The sequence below is a fragment of the Astatotilapia calliptera genome, chromosome 19 (assembly GCF_964374335.1).
Source record: "Astatotilapia calliptera chromosome 19, fAstCal68.1, whole genome shotgun sequence".
NCBI classification, from domain to species: domain Eukaryota; kingdom Metazoa; phylum Chordata; class Actinopteri; order Cichliformes; family Cichlidae; genus Astatotilapia; species Astatotilapia calliptera.
In genome coordinates, this window is record NC_137440.1 from 14,051,640 (window position 1) to 14,070,286 (window position 18,647).

At 41.8% G+C, this 18,647-nt stretch overlaps 3 protein-coding genes and 1 long non-coding RNA gene across 4 annotated transcripts; all 4 read right to left on the bottom strand.

The window, feature by feature from the left end:
• Positions 1-34: 34 nt before the first annotated feature.
• Positions 35-4,160, bottom strand: LOC145422623 (uncharacterized). Its single transcript, XM_080294167.1, has 14 exons — positions 4,079-4,160; positions 3,826-3,932; positions 3,451-3,618; positions 3,035-3,234; positions 2,824-2,936; positions 2,565-2,671; positions 2,190-2,357; positions 1,774-1,973; positions 1,563-1,675; positions 1,310-1,416; positions 1,021-1,197; positions 567-775; positions 375-469; positions 35-267 (listed from the first exon to the last, which is right to left on the bottom strand). Exons 1-14 carry the CDS (start codon positions 4,158-4,160, stop codon positions 152-154), a joined length of 1,962 nt encoding a protein of 653 aa, XP_080150293.1. The 3' UTR covers positions 35-151.
• Positions 4,161-4,424: 264 nt separating this feature from the next.
• Positions 4,425-5,080, bottom strand: LOC145422462 (uncharacterized). The gene is made up of 3 exons (XR_013903748.1): positions 4,976-5,080; positions 4,706-4,873; positions 4,425-4,489 (listed from the first exon to the last, which is right to left on the bottom strand). It is a non-coding gene; the product is annotated as an uncharacterized LOC145422462 (long non-coding RNA).
• A 1,165-nt stretch (positions 5,081-6,245) lies between these two features.
• Positions 6,246-12,404, bottom strand: LOC145422624 (uncharacterized). The gene is made up of 22 exons (XM_080294168.1): positions 12,345-12,404; positions 12,152-12,236; positions 11,885-12,031; positions 11,586-11,797; positions 11,395-11,498; positions 11,187-11,305; positions 10,917-11,084; positions 10,501-10,700; positions 10,290-10,402; positions 10,037-10,143; positions 9,662-9,829; positions 9,246-9,445; positions 9,035-9,147; positions 8,776-8,882; positions 8,401-8,568; positions 7,985-8,184; positions 7,774-7,886; positions 7,521-7,627; positions 7,232-7,408; positions 6,778-6,986; positions 6,586-6,680; positions 6,246-6,478 (listed from the first exon to the last, which is right to left on the bottom strand). Exons 3-22 carry the CDS (start codon positions 11,885-11,887, stop codon positions 6,363-6,365), a joined length of 2,799 nt encoding a protein of 932 aa, XP_080150294.1. The 5' UTR covers positions 11,888-12,031; positions 12,152-12,236; positions 12,345-12,404; the 3' UTR covers positions 6,246-6,362.
• A 52-nt stretch (positions 12,405-12,456) lies between these two features.
• On the bottom strand, positions 12,457-18,615 carry LOC145422625 (uncharacterized). The gene is made up of 22 exons (XM_080294169.1): positions 18,556-18,615; positions 18,363-18,447; positions 18,096-18,242; positions 17,797-18,008; positions 17,606-17,709; positions 17,398-17,516; positions 17,128-17,295; positions 16,712-16,911; positions 16,501-16,613; positions 16,248-16,354; positions 15,873-16,040; positions 15,457-15,656; positions 15,246-15,358; positions 14,987-15,093; positions 14,612-14,779; positions 14,196-14,395; positions 13,985-14,097; positions 13,732-13,838; positions 13,443-13,619; positions 12,989-13,197; positions 12,797-12,891; positions 12,457-12,689 (listed from the first exon to the last, which is right to left on the bottom strand). The coding sequence occupies exons 3-22, from the start codon at positions 18,096-18,098 to the stop codon at positions 12,574-12,576; spliced, it is 2,799 nt and encodes a 932-aa protein (XP_080150295.1). The 5' UTR covers positions 18,099-18,242; positions 18,363-18,447; positions 18,556-18,615; the 3' UTR covers positions 12,457-12,573.
• Between the last annotated feature and the right edge of the window lie 32 nt (positions 18,616-18,647).

The following is an 18,647-nucleotide window of genomic DNA, read 5'->3' on the forward strand; positions in this document are numbered from 1 at the left end:
TTATATCCTTAGAGTTGAAATGTGTACTTCTAGACAGACTTACCATGAACTGGGGTCACCTTGCACTGAAGACAAAGAGAATATGAGTGTTAGTATAGTGGAAACATCTTCTTCAAGTGTAAATACCTTGACTTTGTCACAGTTGGCCCAATTAGTGTGCCAAACCTGGATCAAATATTGGATAACCCATGTAAGACACCCCCCACACCCACCCACCCACCCCCCAAAAAACTAATCTTACCACAAAGGAAGCTGGAACTGAGCAGCCTGTTTGAGAAGAAAAAGAAAGGAATCAAATCAATGGAGTAGTCATTACAGTGCTGGTACTGGGCTTTTGGGAAAAGTTTAGTCAGGAAAGCCCATTTGCCACATACGTGGGAATGTGTCCTGGAGGTACTGCTTGCTTGATCTCACGCCCTGTGAAAGGTCCAGTGGCAATGCTGCCAAACTCTGCGCAAGACCATCGTATCTAAAGGAAGAAAAGAATTCATTGTGACTTGTCAGGAGCCTCAGCTTGGCATTGTGCACACCCAAATGTCTAACTGTGGATATCAGAAATATCTTACACAGCCTGGTAGGATTCACAGGTGATGTTACTGGGGATCACCCGCAAGCTGCTAGGAAGGATGCTCGCCATCACAGGAACCAAATAAACCTGGAACCACTGTTGATAGTCTTCTGGCTGAAAGTCTTTAAGCTGAGGAGCAAGGGCTGTCAAGGTCAGGCTCAAAATGGTGTCTCGCACATCTGGATTTTGGATGAGGGTGACATTTCTCTGAAAAGAGAAGGGGATCATAATAAGGTCAGAGAGGAAGTTCTGAAGTCTTTGTGGAAATGCGGAGATGAGGGGGAGCTTATCTAAACTAAATCTTTGTACTTCTGTACAGCAGGGATGCCTCAAGGCATGAAGCATATCAGAAATGGATCATTTTCAGTTAAACACTTGAGCAGGTTTATGAAAGAACACTGTTAACATTTGTTGATGTTTGCGCTGAGGTAAGGTTACCAATGAGAATTCACCTGCTTGTTGATGTTTGCAAAAGCCTGGAAGAATTGGTTGAGCTGCTCATAATCACTGGTCTCTGTCAAGCTTGTCAACACCTCCCTTACAACATGTGCATCGTTTAAAGCACCACTGTTTGGATCTAGGATTAGATCAGCCTTTTGCGATGGTGAAAGAACGTCCAGAACTGCCAGCTATGGATACAAAAAAGTAGAATTCATGAAATGCATGTCTTTTGTATAATTTCCAGAATTTTGCTTTGCTATTCTCAAGAAAGACAGGAAGAGTAATAAGAGTAAAGCTTACCGTAGAGATGTTGAAGTCTTTGAGGTCAGAGTATGATGTATATTGGACGAATGGACCCAGATTTGCTTTAACCCATTGGGCATCACTCTCATTTTGTTGCCTGCAAGCTAAGGCATGCAGACAAAAGTTAGGATGTGCTCAATTTAGCAAGGTTTGTGACTGGTAGACATGAAAGAATTTAAGTTTTTTGTCTGAGTGCTTTTCAAGACATTTCACACTTGAAAACACATAACGCACCCTATGTCTGCCCTACCTGGCTCATTGATGGCATTTTCAGCATTTCTTAGGTAGCCCAGCAGACCATGTGTGATCTCTTGCCGTCTGTACAGTGGCATCTCCTGGATAACTGAAGCCAACCCACTCACACTGCAACAGTTGAAAGAAAACGTTCTCATGCTGTTCTTTGTCAGTATTGTCATTTTCATTTGCAACAAAATCTTGATTGCTCCAAGAAAACTACTCACATGACTTGGTAATTCATGCAGCTGATGTTTGTGGTTGTGTTTATGAGCATTTCTGGAGTAAAACTGGCAAGGATAGGAATCAGTTTCACATGGAACCAAAGTTCATAGTCGTTTGTCGTGAAAGTGGAGAAATGTGGACTGATGATGATGAAGGTCGTATTCATGATCCGATCTCTCACAACAGGCTGGAAATGTGGGGTCTGTCATATTAAAGTGGAAAAAGACATAAGCAAAGGTGAGATTGCATGTTGGAAGTACACCCATACAACATGGTACAAAAGCTGTAACCATTTGTTTTCTAAGATACAATAGCCAACAATGGATGTAGCGGTTGAGACCTATGTTTTATTCTGTGTTTACTTCTGGAATCAAATATCTGCATTGTCCTCCTTCACCCTTTTAGGAGGCTAGCCTACCTGTCCATTGGCTGTCAGCTGTGTCAGGAATTCATCCACATTTTTTAGAACATTGCCCTCTTCAAGCTTTTCAAACACAAGATCAATAAAATCTGTGTTATTTGAGGCTCCAGAGCTCAGTAGCAGCTGTGCCACCTCAGAGGGATTGAGCGTTGACAACAATCCAGCCTACAACAGGGAATCAACATAATATCAGACAACAGTAATGACCAATGCTGTGGGTAAAGGATTAGAGTTTGCAACCAAAGAAAGTGTGCTCTATGATTTGCTTGTATTTTTGATATGGCAAAATAAACTCCTGTGTTTGTTTTCTTAAGTCTACAATTTTGTTTTCCTGTTCTTAAGGGAGGACTAGAAGTGCAATGTAGGGCTTACCGTAGAGATGTTGAAGTCTTTGAGGTCAGAGTATGATGTATATTGGACGAATGGACCCAGATTTGCTTTAACCCATTGGGCATCACTCTCATTTTGTTGCCTGCAAGCTAAGGCATACAAACAAAAGTTAGGATGTGCCAAATTTAGGAAGGTTTTTGACAGGTAGACATGAAAGAATATGTGGGCAAGTTTTTTGTCTGAGTGCTTTTCAAGACATTTCACACTGGAAAGCACATAACGCACCCTATGTCTGCCCTACCTGGCTCATTGTTGGCATTTTCAGCATTTCTTAGGTAGCCCAGCAGACCATGTGTGATCTCTTGCCGTCTGTACAGTGGCATCTCCTGGATAACTGAAGCCAACCCACTCACACTGCAACAGTTGAAAGAAAACGTTCTCATGCTGTTCTTTGTCAGTATTGTCATTTTCATTTGCAACAAAATCTTGATTGCTCCAAGAAATCTACTCACATGACTTGGTAATTCATGCAGCTGATGTTTGTGGTTGTGTTTATGAGCATTTCTGGAGTAAAACTGGCAAGGATAGGAATCAGTTTCACATGGAACCAAAGTTCATAGTCGTTTGTCGTGAAAGTGGAGAAATGTGGACTGATGACGATGAAGGTCGTATTCATGATCCGATCTCTCACAACAGGCTGGAAATGTGGGGTCTGTCATATTAAAGTGGAAAAAGACATAAGCAAAGGTGAGATTGCATGTTGGAAGTACACCCATACAACATGGTACAAAGGCTGTAACCATTTGTTTTCTAAGATACAATAGCCAACAATGGATGTAGCGGTTGAGACCGATGTCTTATTCTGTGTTTACTTCTAGAATCAAATATCCACATTGTCCTCCTTCACCCTTTTAGGAGGCTAGCCTACCTGTCCATTGGCTGTCAGCTGTGTCAGGAATTCATCCACATTTTTTAGAACATTGCCCTCTTCAAGTTTTTCAAACACAAGATCAATAAAATCTGTGTTATTTGAGGCTCCAGAGCTCAGTAGCAGCTGTGCCACCTCAGAGGGATTGAGCGTTGACAACAATCCAGCCTACAACAGGGAATCAACATAATATCAGACAACAGTAATGACCAATGCTATGGGTAAATGAATAGAGTTTGCAACCAAAGAAAGTGTGCTCTATGATTTGCTTGTATTTTTGATATGGCAAAATAAACTCCTGTGTTTGTTTTCTTAAGTCTACAATTTTGTTTTCCTGTTCTTAAGGGAGGACTAGAAGTGCAATGTAGGGCTTACCGTAGAGATGTTGAAGTCTTTGAGGTCAGAGTATGATGTATATTGGATGAATGGACCCAGATTTGCTTTAACCCATTGGGCATCACTCTCATTTTGTTGCCTGCAAGCTAAGACATGCAGACAAAAGTTAGGATGTGCTCAATTTAGGAAGGTTTGTGACTGGTAGACATGAAAGAATTTAAGTTTTTTGTCTGAGTGCTTTTCAAGACATTTCACACTGGAAAACACGTAATGCACCCTATGTCTGCTCTACCTGGCTCATTGATGGCATTTTCAGCATTTCTTAGGTAGCCCAGCAGACCATGTGTGATCTCTTGCCGTCTGTACAGTGGCATCTCCTGGATAACTGAAACCAACCCACTCACACTGCAACAGTTGAAAGAAAACATTCTCATGCTGTTCTTTGTCTCTATTGTCATTTTCATTTGCAACAAAATCTTGATTGCTCCAAGAAAACTACTCACATGACTTGGTAGTTCATGCAGCTGATGTTTGTGGTTGTGTTTATGAGCATTTCTGGAGTAAAACTGGCAAGGATAGGAATCAGTTTCACATGGAACCAAAGTTCATAGTCGTTTGTCGTGAAAGAGGAGAAATGCGGACTGATGACGATGAAGGTCGCATTCATGATCCGATCTCTCACAACAGGCTGGAAAATTGGCATCTGTGAAATTGAGGTGGAAAAGAAGCTAAGCAATACAGAGACTGCATGTTGTAAATGTACTCATACAACATGTCACAAAGGTTGCAAACAAGTCTTCTCTATGATAGACTCCTTGAAGAGTTGTGTAGCGGTTTAGCAAATGTCTTATTCTCTCTTATCCTGCTGGAATAAAACACCAGGATTGTCCTCCTTCACCCTTTTAGAAGCCTAGCATACCTGTCCATTGGCTGTCAGTTGTGTGAGGAATCCATCCACATTTTCTAGAGCGTTGCCCTCTTGCAGTCGCTCAAACACACGATCAATCAAATCTGTGTTATTGGAGGCTCCCAAACTCAGTACCAGCTGTGCCACCTGAGAAGGACTGAGGACTGACAACAATTCAGCCTACAAAAGAGAACCAGCATAATATCAGACAGCAGTCATGGAAATGTTCTGGGTAAAAGAATTCCGTTTACAGGAAGATGTACATCTGCAGTTGGCACTCACAGCGGACAAATTAGGATTGAAGGCTTCCAAGTCCTGCACAGTTGCAAAATCAGAGAAGTCGCCAAGGTTTGCCTTTAGCCACGCTTGGCTCCCCGTGATAGATGAAACACAGCCAGGATCTGCAGAAAAAGCAAGAAAGTTATTGACAGGGTAATATACCACATGTTGTCATGGAAAAACCAAAGTGAGCTTGAGTTTCTCCTTTTACCTGTTGAGTCATTTCTTGACAAGAACGGTTTGATGAAGTGAGTGAAGACTGCTTGCTGTGTGTCTCTGTCCATGGATGCCTTTTGGCTTCCAAATGCCTGAATGCTACATTTGAGAGAAAGCTTTCAACATCTAAACTTCTAGTCAACTGCACATTTGCAGAACAGAGCTATATGTCTCATATTTACTTACACAGTCTGGTATGTCTGGCAGCTGAAGTTTTTGGAGCTAAGGCAAAATAGGAAGTTGAAAGATGGAACGGCCAGAAACGGACGGATCTTTGTCTTGAACCAGCTGGTAATGAACTCCTCACTCTGTAGTTGTGCCTGGCTGAAGTTGTCAATTCTCACTTCTCCAAGAGCCTCGAGCACATTTGACGAGGTCGGGTAGGTGTTGTTGACGGCCTTGAATTGGCAGAAAAATAATTGTAGCTGGACCCAAACTTCACGCAGGGAAATGGTAATATTGTGAAAATGTGATTTTGTACTTACCATGTTAGCAAATGTCTCAAGGGCCTGGTCCAGTACAGCAGAGGCTTTTTGGAAGAAAAGCTTCCAGACTTCTACTGGGTATATGTTTTGGCTTTTCAGTGTGCAGTTCAGCAGTGTGACCAAGTTGCTGGATGTGAGATAGGGAGCCTTGAAAAAGAAAATTGACAAAGAATACAGCCATTTTGTCAGAGCTCATGGAGATTTGTCTCAGGACCATAATGAGGCAAAATCCATGTTCTGTTTTTGGAGTTTAAAAAGGAATCTTACAGAGGAACAGGCATGTTCTGTGATGGTGAAATTGCACAGGGCTGCCGAGGAATTGCCAGCTGACAGGATTTGCTCAAGTTTTGAACTGTGGAAAAAACACAATAAATTGAAATCCAATGTCCCCTTAATTACACTGTGTTAACAAATTTTACCTAGACAGAATCAACATTGAACAAAACGGCATTTCACCCACCCATCAACTCCATTACAAATGAGATTCACTGTGAAAAGAGAATGGTTGTGTGTCAGATAATAGTCCTTCAGAATGCATTTATATCCTTAGAGTTGAAATGTGTACTTCTAGACAGACTTACCATGAACTGGGGTCACCTTGCACTGAAGACAAAGAGAATATGAGTGTTAGTATAGTGGAAACATCTTCTTCAAGTGTAAATACCTTGACTTTGTCACAGTTGGCCCAATTAGTGTGCCAAACCTGGATCAAATATTGGATAACCCATGTAAGACACCCCCCACACCCACCCACCCACCCCCCAAAAAACTAATCTTACCACAAAGGAAGCTGGAACTGAGCAGCCTGTTTGAGAAGAAAAAGAAAGGAAACAAATCAATGGAGTAGTCATTACAGTGCTGGTACTGGGCTTTTGGGAAAAGTTTAGTCAGGAAAGCCCATTTGCCACATACGTGGGAATGTGTCCTGGAGGTACTGCTTGCTTGATCTCACGCCCTGTGAAAGGTCCAGTGGCAATGCTGCCAAACTCTGCGCAAGACCATCGTATCTAAAGGAAGAAAAGAATTCATTGTGACTTGTCAGGAGCCTCAGCTTGGCATTGTGCACACCCAAATGTCTAACTGTGGATATCAGAAATATCTTACACAGCCTGGTAGGATTCACAGGTGATGTTACTGGGGATCACCCGCAAGCTGCTAGGAAGGATGCTCGCCATCACAGGAACCAAATAAACCTGGAACCACTGTTGATAGTCTTCTGGCTGAAAGTCTTTAAGCTGAGGAGCAAGGGCTGTCAAGGTCAGGCTCAAAATGGTGTCTCGCACATCTGGATTTTGGATGAGGGTGACATTTCTCTGAAAAGAGAAGGGGATCATAATAAGGTCAGAGAGGAAGTTCTGAAGTCTTTGTGGAAATGCGGAGATGAGGGGGAGCTTATCTAAACTAAATCTTTGTACTTCTGTACAGCAGGGATGCCTCAAGGCATGAAGCATATCAGAAATGGATCATTTTCAGTTAAACACTTGAGCAGGTTTATGAAAGAACACTGTTAACATTTGTTGATGTTTGCGCTGAGGTAAGGTTACCAATGAGAATTCACCTGCTTGTTGATGTTTGCAAAAGCCTGGAAGAATTGGTTGAGCTGCTCATAATCACTGGTCTCTGTCAAGCTTGTCAACACCTCCCTTACAACATGTGCATCGTTTAAAGCACCACTGTTTGGATCTAGGATTAGATCAGCCTTTTGCGATGGTGAAAGAACGTCCAGAACTGCCAGCTATGGATACAAAAAAGTAGAATTCATGAAATGCATGTCTTTTGTATAATTTCCAGAATTTTGCTTTGCTATTCTCAAGAAAGACAGGAAGAGTAATAAGAGTAAAGCTTACCGTAGAGATGTTGAAGTCTTTGAGGTCAGAGTATGATGTATATTGGACGAATGGACCCAGATTTGCTTTAACCCATTGGGCATCACTCTCATTTTGTTGCCTGCAAGCTAAGGCATGCAGACAAAAGTTAGGATGTGCTCAATTTAGCAAGGTTTGTGACTGGTAGACATGAAAGAATTTAAGTTTTTTGTCTGAGTGCTTTTCAAGACATTTCACACTTGAAAACACATAACGCACCCTATGTCTGCCCTACCTGGCTCATTGTTGGCATTTTCAGCATTTCTTAGGTAGCCCAGCAGACCATGTGTGATCTCTTGCCGTCTGTACAGTGGCATCTCCTGGATAACTGAAGCCAACCCACTCACACTGCAACAGTTGAAAGAAAACGTTCTCATGCTGTTCTTTGTCAGTATTGTCATTTTCATTTGCAACAAAATCTTGATTGCTCCAAGAAAACTACTCACATGACTTGGTAATTCATGCAGCTGATGTTTGTGGTTGTGTTTATGAGCATTTCTGGAGTAAAACTGGCAAGGATAGGAATCAGTTTCACATGGAACCAAAGTTCATAGTCGTTTGTCGTGAAAGTGGAGAAATGTGAACTGATGATGATGAAGGTCGTATTCATGATCCGATCTCTCACAACAGGCTGGAAATGTGGGGTCTGTCATATTAAAGTGGAAAAAGACATAAGCAAAGGTGAGATTGTATGTTGGAAGTACACCCATACAACATGGTACAAAAGCTGTAACCATTTGTTTTCTAAGATACAATAGCCAACAATGGATGTAGCGGTTGAGACCTATGTTTTATTCTGTGTTTACTTCTGGAATCAAATATCTGCATTGTCCTCCTTCACCCTTTTAGGAGGCTAGCCTACCTGTCCATTGGCTGTCAGCTGTGTCAGGAATTCATCCACATTTTTTAGAACATTGCCCTCTTCAAGCTTTTCAAACACAAGATCAATAAAATCTGTGTTATTTGAGGCTCCAGAGCTCAGTAGCAGCTGTGCCACCTCAGAGGGATTGAGCGTTGACAACAATCCAGCCTACAACAGGGAATCAACATAATATCAGACAACAGTAATGACCAATGCTGTGGGTAAAGGATTAGAGTTTGCAACCAAAGAAAGTGTGCTCTATGATTTGCTTGTATTTTTGATATGGCAAAATAAACTCCTGTGTTTGTTTTCTTAAGTCTACAATTTTGTTTTCCTGTTCTTAAGGGAGGACTAGAAGTGCAATGTAGGGCTTACCGTAGAGATGTTGAAGTCTTTGAGGTCAGAGTATGATGTATATTGGACGAATGGACCCAGATTTGCTTTAACCCATTGGGCATCACTCTCATTTTGTTGCCTGCAAGCTAAGGCATACAAACAAAAGTTAGGATGTGCCAAATTTAGGAAGGTTTTTGACAGGTAGACATGAAAGAATATGTGGGCAAGTTTTTTGTCTGAGTGCTTTTCAAGACATTTCACACTGGAAAGCACATAACGCACCCTATGTCTGCCCTACCTGGCTCATTGTTGGCATTTTCAGCATTTCTTAGGTAGCCCAGCAGACCATGTGTGATCTCTTGCCGTCTGTACAGTGGCATCTCCTGGATAACTGAAGCCAACCCACTCACACTGCAACAGTTGAAAGAAAACGTTCTCATGCTGTTCTTTGTCAGTATTGTCATTTTCATTTGCAACAAAATCTTGATTGCTCCAAGAAAACTACTCACATGACTTGGTAATTCATGCAGCTGATGTTTGTGGTTGTGTTTATGAGCATTTCTGGAGTAAAACTGGCAAGGATAGGAATCAGTTTCACATGGAACCAAAGTTCATAGTCGTTTGTCGTGAAAGTGGAGAAATGTGGACTGATGACGATGAAGGTCGTATTCATGATCCGATCTCTCACAACAGGCTGGAAATGTGGGGTCTGTCATATTAAAGTGGAAAAAGACATAAGCAAAGGTGAGATTGCATGTTGGAAGTACACCCATACAACATGGTACAAAGGCTGTAACCATTTGTTTTCTAAGATACAATAGCCAACAATGGATGTAGCGGTTGAGACCGATGTCTTATTCTGTGTTTACTTCTAGAATCAAATATCCACATTGTCCTCCTTCACCCTTTTAGGAGGCTAGCCTACCTGTCCATTGGCTGTCAGCTGTGTCAGGAATTCATCCACATTTTTTAGAACATTGCCCTCTTCAAGTTTTTCAAACACAAGATCAATAAAATCTGTGTTATTTGAGGCTCCAGAGCTCAGTAGCAGCTGTGCCACCTCAGAGGGATTGAGCGTTGACAACAATCCAGCCTACAACAGGGAATCAACATAATATCAGACAACAGTAATGACCAATGCTATGGGTAAATGAATAGAGTTTGCAACCAAAGAAAGTGTGCTCTATGATTTGCTTGTATTTTTGATATGGCAAAATAAACTCCTGTGTTTGTTTTCTTAAGTCTACAATTTTGTTTTCCTGTTCTTAAGGGAGGACTAGAAGTGCAATGTAGGGCTTACCGTAGAGATGTTGAAGTCTTTGAGGTCAGAGTATGATGTATATTGGATGAATGGACCCAGATTTGCTTTAACCCATTGGGCATCACTCTCATTTTGTTGCCTGCAAGCTAAGACATGCAGACAAAAGTTAGGATGTGCTCAATTTAGGAAGGTTTGTGACTGGTAGACATGAAAGAATTTAAGTTTTTTGTCTGAGTGCTTTTCAAGACATTTCACACTGGAAAACACGTAATGCACCCTATGTCTGCTCTACCTGGCTCATTGATGGCATTTTCAGCATTTCTTAGGTAGCCCAGCAGACCATGTGTGATCTCTTGCCGTCTGTACAGTGGCATCTCCTGGATAACTGAAACCAACCCACTCACACTGCAACAGTTGAAAGAAAACATTCTCATGCTGTTCTTTGTCTCTATTGTCATTTTCATTTGCAACAAAATCTTGATTGCTCCAAGAAAACTACTCACATGACTTGGTAGTTCATGCAGCTGATGTTTGTGATTGTGTTTATGAGCATTTCTGGAGTAAAACTGGCAAGGATAGGAATCAGTTTCACATGGAACCAAAGTTCATAGTCGTTTGTCGTGAAAGAGGAGAAATGCGGACTGATGACGATGAAGGTCGCATTCATGATCCGATCTCTCACAACAGGCTGGAAAATTGGCATCTGTGAAATTGAGGTGGAAAAGAAGCTAAGCAATACAGAGACTGCATGTTGTAAATGTACTCATACAACATGTCACAAAGGTTGCAAACAAGTCTTCTCTATGATAGACTCCTTGAAGAGTTGTGTAGCGGTTTAGCAAATGTCTTATTCTGTCTTATCCTGCTGGAATAAAACACCAGGATTGTCCTCCTTCACCCTTTTAGAAGCCTAGCATACCTGTCCATTGGCTGTCAGTTGTGTGAGGAATCCATCCACATTTTCTAGAGCGTTGCCCTCTTGCAGTCGCTCAAACACACGATCAATCAAATCTGTGTTATTGGAGGCTCCCAAACTCAGTACCAGCTGTGCCACCTGAGAAGGACTGAGGACTGACAACAATTCAGCCTACAAAAGAGAACCAGCATAATATCAGACAGCAGTCATGGAAATGTTCTGGGTAAAAGAATTCCGTTTACAGGAAGATGTACATCTGCAGTTGGCACTCACAGCGGACAAATTAGGATTGAAGGCTTCCAAGTCCTGCACAGTTGCAAAATCAGAGAAGTCGCCAAGGTTTGCCTTTAGCCACGCTTGGCTCCCCGTGATAGATGAGACACAGCCAGGATCTGCAGAAAAAGCAAGAAAGTTATTGACAGGGTAATATACCACATGTTGTCATGGAAAAACCAAAGTGAGCTTGAGTTTCTCCTTTTACCTGTTGAGTCATTTCTTGACAAGAACGGTTTGATGAAGTGAGTGAAGACTGCTTGCTGTGTGTCTCTGTCCATGGATGCCTTTTGGCTTCCAAATGCCTGAATGCTACATTTGAGAGAAAGCTTTCAACATCTAAACTTCTAGTCAACTGCACATTTGCAGAACAGAGCTATATGTCTCATATTTACTTACACAGTCTGGTATGTCTGGCAGCTGAAGTTTTTGGAGCTAAGGCAAAATAGGAAGTTGAAAGATGGAACGGCCAGAAACGGACGGATCTTTGTCTTGAACCAGCTGGTAATGAACTCCTCACTCTGTAGTTGTGCCTGGCTGAAGTTGTCAATTCTCACTTCTCCAAGAGCCTCGAGCACATTTGACGAGGTCGGGTAGGTGTTGTTGACGGCCTTGAATTGGCAGAAAAATAATTGTAGCTGGACCCAAACTTCACGCAGGGAAATGGTAATATTGTGAAAATGTGATTTTGTACTTACCATGTTAGCAAATGTCTCAAGGGCCTGGTCCAGTACAGCAGAGGCTTTTTGGAAGAAAAGCTTCCAGACTTCTACTGGGTATATGTTTTGGCTTTTCAGTGTGCAGTTCAGCAGTGTGACCAAGTTGCTGGATGTGAGATAGGGAGCCTTGAAAAAGAAAATTGACAAAGAATACAGCCATTTTGTCAGAGCTCATGGAGAGTTGTCTCAGGACCATAATGAGGCAAAATCCATGTTCTGTTTTTGGAGTTTAAAAAGGAATCTTACAGAGGAACAGGCATGTTCTGTGATGGTGAAATTGCACAGGGCTGCCGAGGAATTGCCAGCTGACAGGATTTGCTCAAGTTTTGAACTGTGGAAAAAACACAATAAATTGAAATCCAATGTCCCCTTAATTACACTGTGTTAACAAATTTTACCTAGACAGAATCAACATTGAACAAAACGGCATTTCACCCACCCATCAACTCCATTACAAATGAGATTCACTGTGAAAAGAGAATGGTTGTGTGTCAGATAATAGTCCTTCAGAATGCATTTATATCCTTAGAGTTGAAATGTGTACTTCTAGACAGACTTACCATGAACTGGGGTCACCTTGCACTGAAGACAAAGAGAATATGAGTGTTAGTATAGTGGAAACATCTTCTTCAAGTGTAAATACCTTGACTTTGTCACAGTTGGCCCAATTAGTGTGCCAAACCTGGATCAAATATTGGATAACCCATGTAAGACACCCCCCACACCCACCCACCCACCCCCCAAAAAACTAATCTTACCACAAAGGAAGCTGGAACTGAGCAGCCTGTTTGAGAAGAAAAAGAAAGGAAACAAATCAATGGAGTAGTCATTACAGTGCTGGTACTGGGCTTTTGGGAAAAGTTTAGTCAGGAAAGCCCATTTGCCACATACGTGGGAATGTGTCCTGGAGGTACTGCTTGCTTGATCTCACGCCCTGTGAAAGGTCCAGTGGCAATGCTGCCAAACTCTGCGCAAGACCATCGTATCTAAAGGAAGAAAAGAATTCATTGTGACTTGTCAGGAGCCTCAGCTTGGCATTGTGCACACCCAAATGTCTAACTGTGGATATCAGAAATATCTTACACAGCCTGGTAGGATTCACAGGTGATGTTACTGGGGATCACCCGCAAGCTGCTAGGAAGGATGCTCGCCATCACAGGAACCAAATAAACCTGGAACCACTGTTGATAGTCTTCTGGCTGAAAGTCTTTAAGCTGAGGAGCAAGGGCTGTCAAGGTCAGGCTCAAAATGGTGTCTCGCACATCTGGATTTTGGATGAGGGTGACATTTCTCTGAAAAGAGAAGGGGATCATAATAAGGTCAGAGAGGAAGTTCTGAAGTCTTTGTGGAAATGCGGAGATGAGGGGGAGCTTATCTAAACTAAATCTTTGTACTTCTGTACAGCAGGGATGCCTCAAGGCATGAAGCATATCAGAAATGGATCATTTTCAGTTAAACACTTGAGCAGGTTTATGAAAGAACACTGTTAACATTTGTTGATGTTTGCGCTGAGGTAAGGTTACCAATGAGAATTCACCTGCTTGTTGATGTTTGCAAAAGCCTGGAAGAATTGGTTGAGCTGCTCATAATCACTGGTCTCTGTCAAGCTTGTCAACACCTCCCTTACAACATGTGCATCGTTTAAAGCACCACTGTTTGGATCTAGGATTAGATCAGCCTTTTGCGATGGTGAAAGAACGTCCAGAACTGCCAGCTATGGATACAAAAAAGTAGAATTCATGAAATGCATGTCTTTTGTATAATTTCCAGAATTTTGCTTTGCTATTCTCAAGAAAGACAGGAAGAGTAATAAGAGTAAAGCTTACCGTAGAGATGTTGAAGTCTTTGAGGTCAGAGTATGATGTATATTGGACGAATGGACCCAGATTTGCTTTAACCCATTGGGCATCACTCTCATTTTGTTGCCTGCAAGCTAAGGCATGCAGACAAAAGTTAGGATGTGCTCAATTTAGCAAGGTTTGTGACTGGTAGACATGAAAGAATTTAAGTTTTTTGTCTGAGTGCTTTTCAAGACATTTCACACTTGAAAACACATAACGCACCCTATGTCTGCCCTACCTGGCTCATTGTTGGCATTTTCAGCATTTCTTAGGTAGCCCAGCAGACCATGTGTGATCTCTTGCCGTCTGTACAGTGGCATCTCCTGGATAACTGAAGCCAACCCACTCACACTGCAACAGTTGAAAGAAAACGTTCTCATGCTGTTCTTTGTCAGTATTGTCATTTTCATTTGCAACAAAATCTTGATTGCTCCAAGAAAACTACTCACATGACTTGGTAATTCATGCAGCTGATGTTTGTGGTTGTGTTTATGAGCATTTCTGGAGTAAAACTGGCAAGGATAGGAATCAGTTTCACATGGAACCAAAGTTCATAGTCGTTTGTCGTGAAAGTGGAGAAATGTGAACTGATGATGATGAAGGTCGTATTCATGATCCGATCTCTCACAACAGGCTGGAAATGTGGGGTCTGTCATATTAAAGTGGAAAAAGACATAAGCAAAGGTGAGATTGCATGTTGGAAGTACACCCATACAACATGGTACAAAAGCTGTAACCATTTGTTTTCTAAGATACAATAGCCAACAATGGATGTAGCGGTTGAGACCTATGTTTTATTCTGTGTTTACTTCTGGAATCAAATATCTGCATTGTCCTCCTTCACCCTTTTAGGAGGCTAGCCTACCTGTCCATTGGCTGTCAGCTGTGTCAGGAATTCATCCACATTTTTTAGAACATTGCCCTCTTCAAGCTTTTCAAACACAAGATCAATAAAATCTGTGTTATTTGAGGCTCCAGAGCTCAGTAGCAGCTGTGCCACCTCAGAGGGATTGAGCGTTGACAACAATCCAGCCTACAACAGGGAATCAACATAATATCAGACAACAGTAATGACCAATGCTGTGGGTAAAGGATTAGAGTTTGCAACCAAAGAAAGTGTGCTCTATGATTTGCTTGTATTTTTGATATGGCAAAATAAACTCCTGTGTTTGTTTTCTTAAGTCTACAATTTTGTTTTCCTGTTCTTAAGGGAGGACTAGAAGTGCAATGTAGGGCTTACCGTAGAGATGTTGAAGTCTTTGAGGTCAGAGTATGATGTATATTGGACGAATGGACCCAGATTTGCTTTAACCCATTGGGCATCACTCTCATTTTGTTGCCTGCAAGCTAAGGCATACAAACAAAAGTTAGGATGTGCCAAATTTAGGAAGGTTTTTGACAGGTAGACATGAAAGAATATGTGGGCAAGTTTTTTGTCTGAGTGCTTTTCAAGACATTTCACACTGGAAAGCACATAACGCACCCTATGTCTGCCCTACCTGGCTCATTGTTGGCATTTTCAGCATTTCTTAGGTAGCCCAGCAGACCATGTGTGATCTCTTGCCGTCTGTACAGTGGCATCTCCTGGATAACTGAAGCCAACCCACTCACACTGCAACAGTTGAAAGAAAACGTTCTCATGCTGTTCTTTGTCAGTATTGTCATTTTCATTTGCAACAAAATCTTGATTGCTCCAAGAAAACTACTCACATGACTTGGTAATTCATGCAGCTGATGTTTGTGGTTGTGTTTATGAGCATTTCTGGAGTAAAACTGGCAAGGATAGGAATCAGTTTCACATGGAACCAAAGTTCATAGTCGTTTGTCGTGAAAGTGGAGAAATGTGGACTGATGACGATGAAGGTCGTATTCATGATCCGATCTCTCACAACAGGCTGGAAATGTGGGGTCTGTCATATTAAAGTGGAAAAAGACATAAGCAAAGGTGAGATTGCATGTTGGAAGTACACCCATACAACATGGTACAAAGGCTGTAACCATTTGTTTTCTAAGATACAATAGCCAACAATGGATGTAGCGGTTGAGACCGATGTCTTATTCTGTGTTTACTTCTAGAATCAAATATCCACATTGTCCTCCTTCACCCTTTTAGGAGGCTAGCCTACCTGTCCATTGGCTGTCAGCTGTGTCAGGAATTCATCCACATTTTTTAGAACATTGCCCTCTTCAAGTTTTTCAAACACAAGATCAATAAAATCTGTGTTATTTGAGGCTCCAGAGCTCAGTAGCAGCTGTGCCACCTCAGAGGGATTGAGCGTTGACAACAATCCAGCCTACAACAGGGAATCAACATAATATCAGACAACAGTAATGACCAATGCTATGGGTAAATGAATAGAGTTTGCAACCAAAGAAAGTGTGCTCTATGATTTGCTTGTATTTTTGATATGGCAAAATAAACTCCTGTGTTTGTTTTCTTAAGTCTACAATTTTGTTTTCCTGTTCTTAAGGGAGGACTAGAAGTGCAATGTAGGGCTTACCGTAGAGATGTTGAAGTCTTTGAGGTCAGAGTATGATGTATATTGGATGAATGGACCCAGATTTGCTTTAACCCATTGGGCATCACTCTCATTTTGTTGCCTGCAAGCTAAGACATGCAGACAAAAGTTAGGATGTGCTCAATTTAGGAAGGTTTGTGACTGGTAGACATGAAAGAATTTAAGTTTTTTGTCTGAGTGCTTTTCAAGACATTTCACACTGGAAAACACGTAATGCACCCTATGTCTGCTCTACCTGGCTCATTGATGGCATTTTCAGCATTTCTTAGGTAGCCCAGCAGACCATGTGTGATCTCTTGCCGTCTGTACAGTGGCATCTCCTGGATAACTGAAACCAACCCACTCACACTGCAACAGTTGAAAGAAAACATTCTCATGCTGTTCTTTGTCTCTATTGTCATTTTCATTTGCAACAAAATCTTGATTGCTCCAAGAAAACTACTCACATGACTTGGTAGTTCATGCAGCTGATGTTTGTGATTGTGTTTATGAGCATTTCTGGAGTAAAACTGGCAAGGATAGGAATCAGTTTCACATGGAACCAAAGTTCATAGTCGTTTGTCGTGAAAGAGGAGAAATGCGGACTGATGACGATGAAGGTCGCATTCATGATCCGATCTCTCACAACAGGCTGGAAAATTGGCATCTGTGAAATTGAGGTGGAAAAGAAGCTAAGCAATACAGAGACTGCATGTTGTAAATGTACTCATACAACATGTCACAAAGGTTGCAAACAAGTCTTCTCTATGATAGACTCCTTGAAGAGTTGTGTAGCGGTTTAGCAAATGTCTTATTCTGTCTTATCCTGCTGGAATAAAACACCAGGATTGTCCTCCTTCACCCTTTTAGAAGCCTAGCATACCTGTCCATTGGCTGTCAGTTGTGTGAGGAATCCATCCACATTTTCTAGAGCGTTGCCCTCTTGCAGTCGCTCAAACACACGATCAATCAAATCTGTGTTATTGGAGGCTCCCAAACTCAGTACCAGCTGTGCCACCTGAGAAGGACTGAGGACTGACAACAATTCAGCCTACAAAAGAGAACCAGCATAATATCAGACAGCAGTCATGGAAATGTTCTGGGTAAAAGAATTCCGTTTACAGGAAGATGTACATCTGCAGTTGGCACTCACAGCGGACAAATTAGGATTGAAGGCTTCCAAGTCCTGCACAGTTGCAAAATCAGAGAAGTCGCCAAGGTTTGCCTTTAGCCACGCTTGGCTCCCCGTGATAGATGAGACACAGCCAGGATCTGCAGAAAAAGCAAGAAAGTTATTGACAGGGTAATATACCACATGTTGTCATGGAAAAACCAAAGTGAGCTTGAGTTTCTCCTTTTACCTGTTGAGTCATTTCTTGACAAGAACGGTTTGATGAAGTGAGTGAAGACTGCTTGCTGTGTGTCTCTGTCCATGGATGCCTTTTGGCTTCCAAATGCCTGAATGCTACATTTGAGAGAAAGCTTTCAACATCTAAACTTCTAGTCAACTGCACATTTGCAGAACAGAGCTATATGTCTCATATTTACTTACACAGTCTGGTATGTCTGGCAGCTGAAGTTTTTGGAGCTAAGGCAAAATAGGAAGTTGAAAGATGGAACGGCCAGAAACGGACGGATCTTTGTCTTGAACCAGCTGGTAATGAACTCCTCACTCTGTAGTTGTGCCTGGCTGAAGTTGTCAATTCTCACTTCTCCAAGAGCCTCGAGCACATTTGACGAGGTCGGGTAGGTGTTGTTGACGGCCTTGAATTGGCAGAAAAATAATTGTAGCTGGACCCAAACTTCACGCAGGGAAATGGTAATATTGTGAAAATGTGATTTTGTACTTACCATGTTAGCAAATGTCTCAAGGGCCTGGTCCAGTACAGCAGAGGCTTTTTGGAAGAAAAGCTTCCAGACTTCTACTGGGTATATGTTTTGGCTTTTCAGTGTGCAGTTCAGCAGTGTGACCAAGTTGCTGGATGTGAGATAGGGAGCCTTGAAAAAGAAAATTGACAAAGAATACAGCCATTTTGTCAGAGCTCATGGAGATTTGTCTCAGGACCATAATGAGGCAAAATCCATGTTCTGTTTTTGGAGTTTAAAAAGGAATCTTACAGAGGAACAGGCATGTTCTGTGATGGTGAAATTGCACAGGGCTGCCGAGGAATTGCCAGCTGACAGGATTTGCTCAAGTTTTGAACTGTGGAAAAAACACAATAAATTGAAATCCAATGTCCCCTTAATTACACTGTGTTAACAAATTTTACCTAGACAGAATCAACATTGAACAAAACGGCATTTCACCCACCCATCAACTCCATTACAAATGAGATTCACTGTGAAAAGAGAATGGTTGTGTGTCAGATAATAGTCCTTCAGAATGCATTTATATCCTTAGAG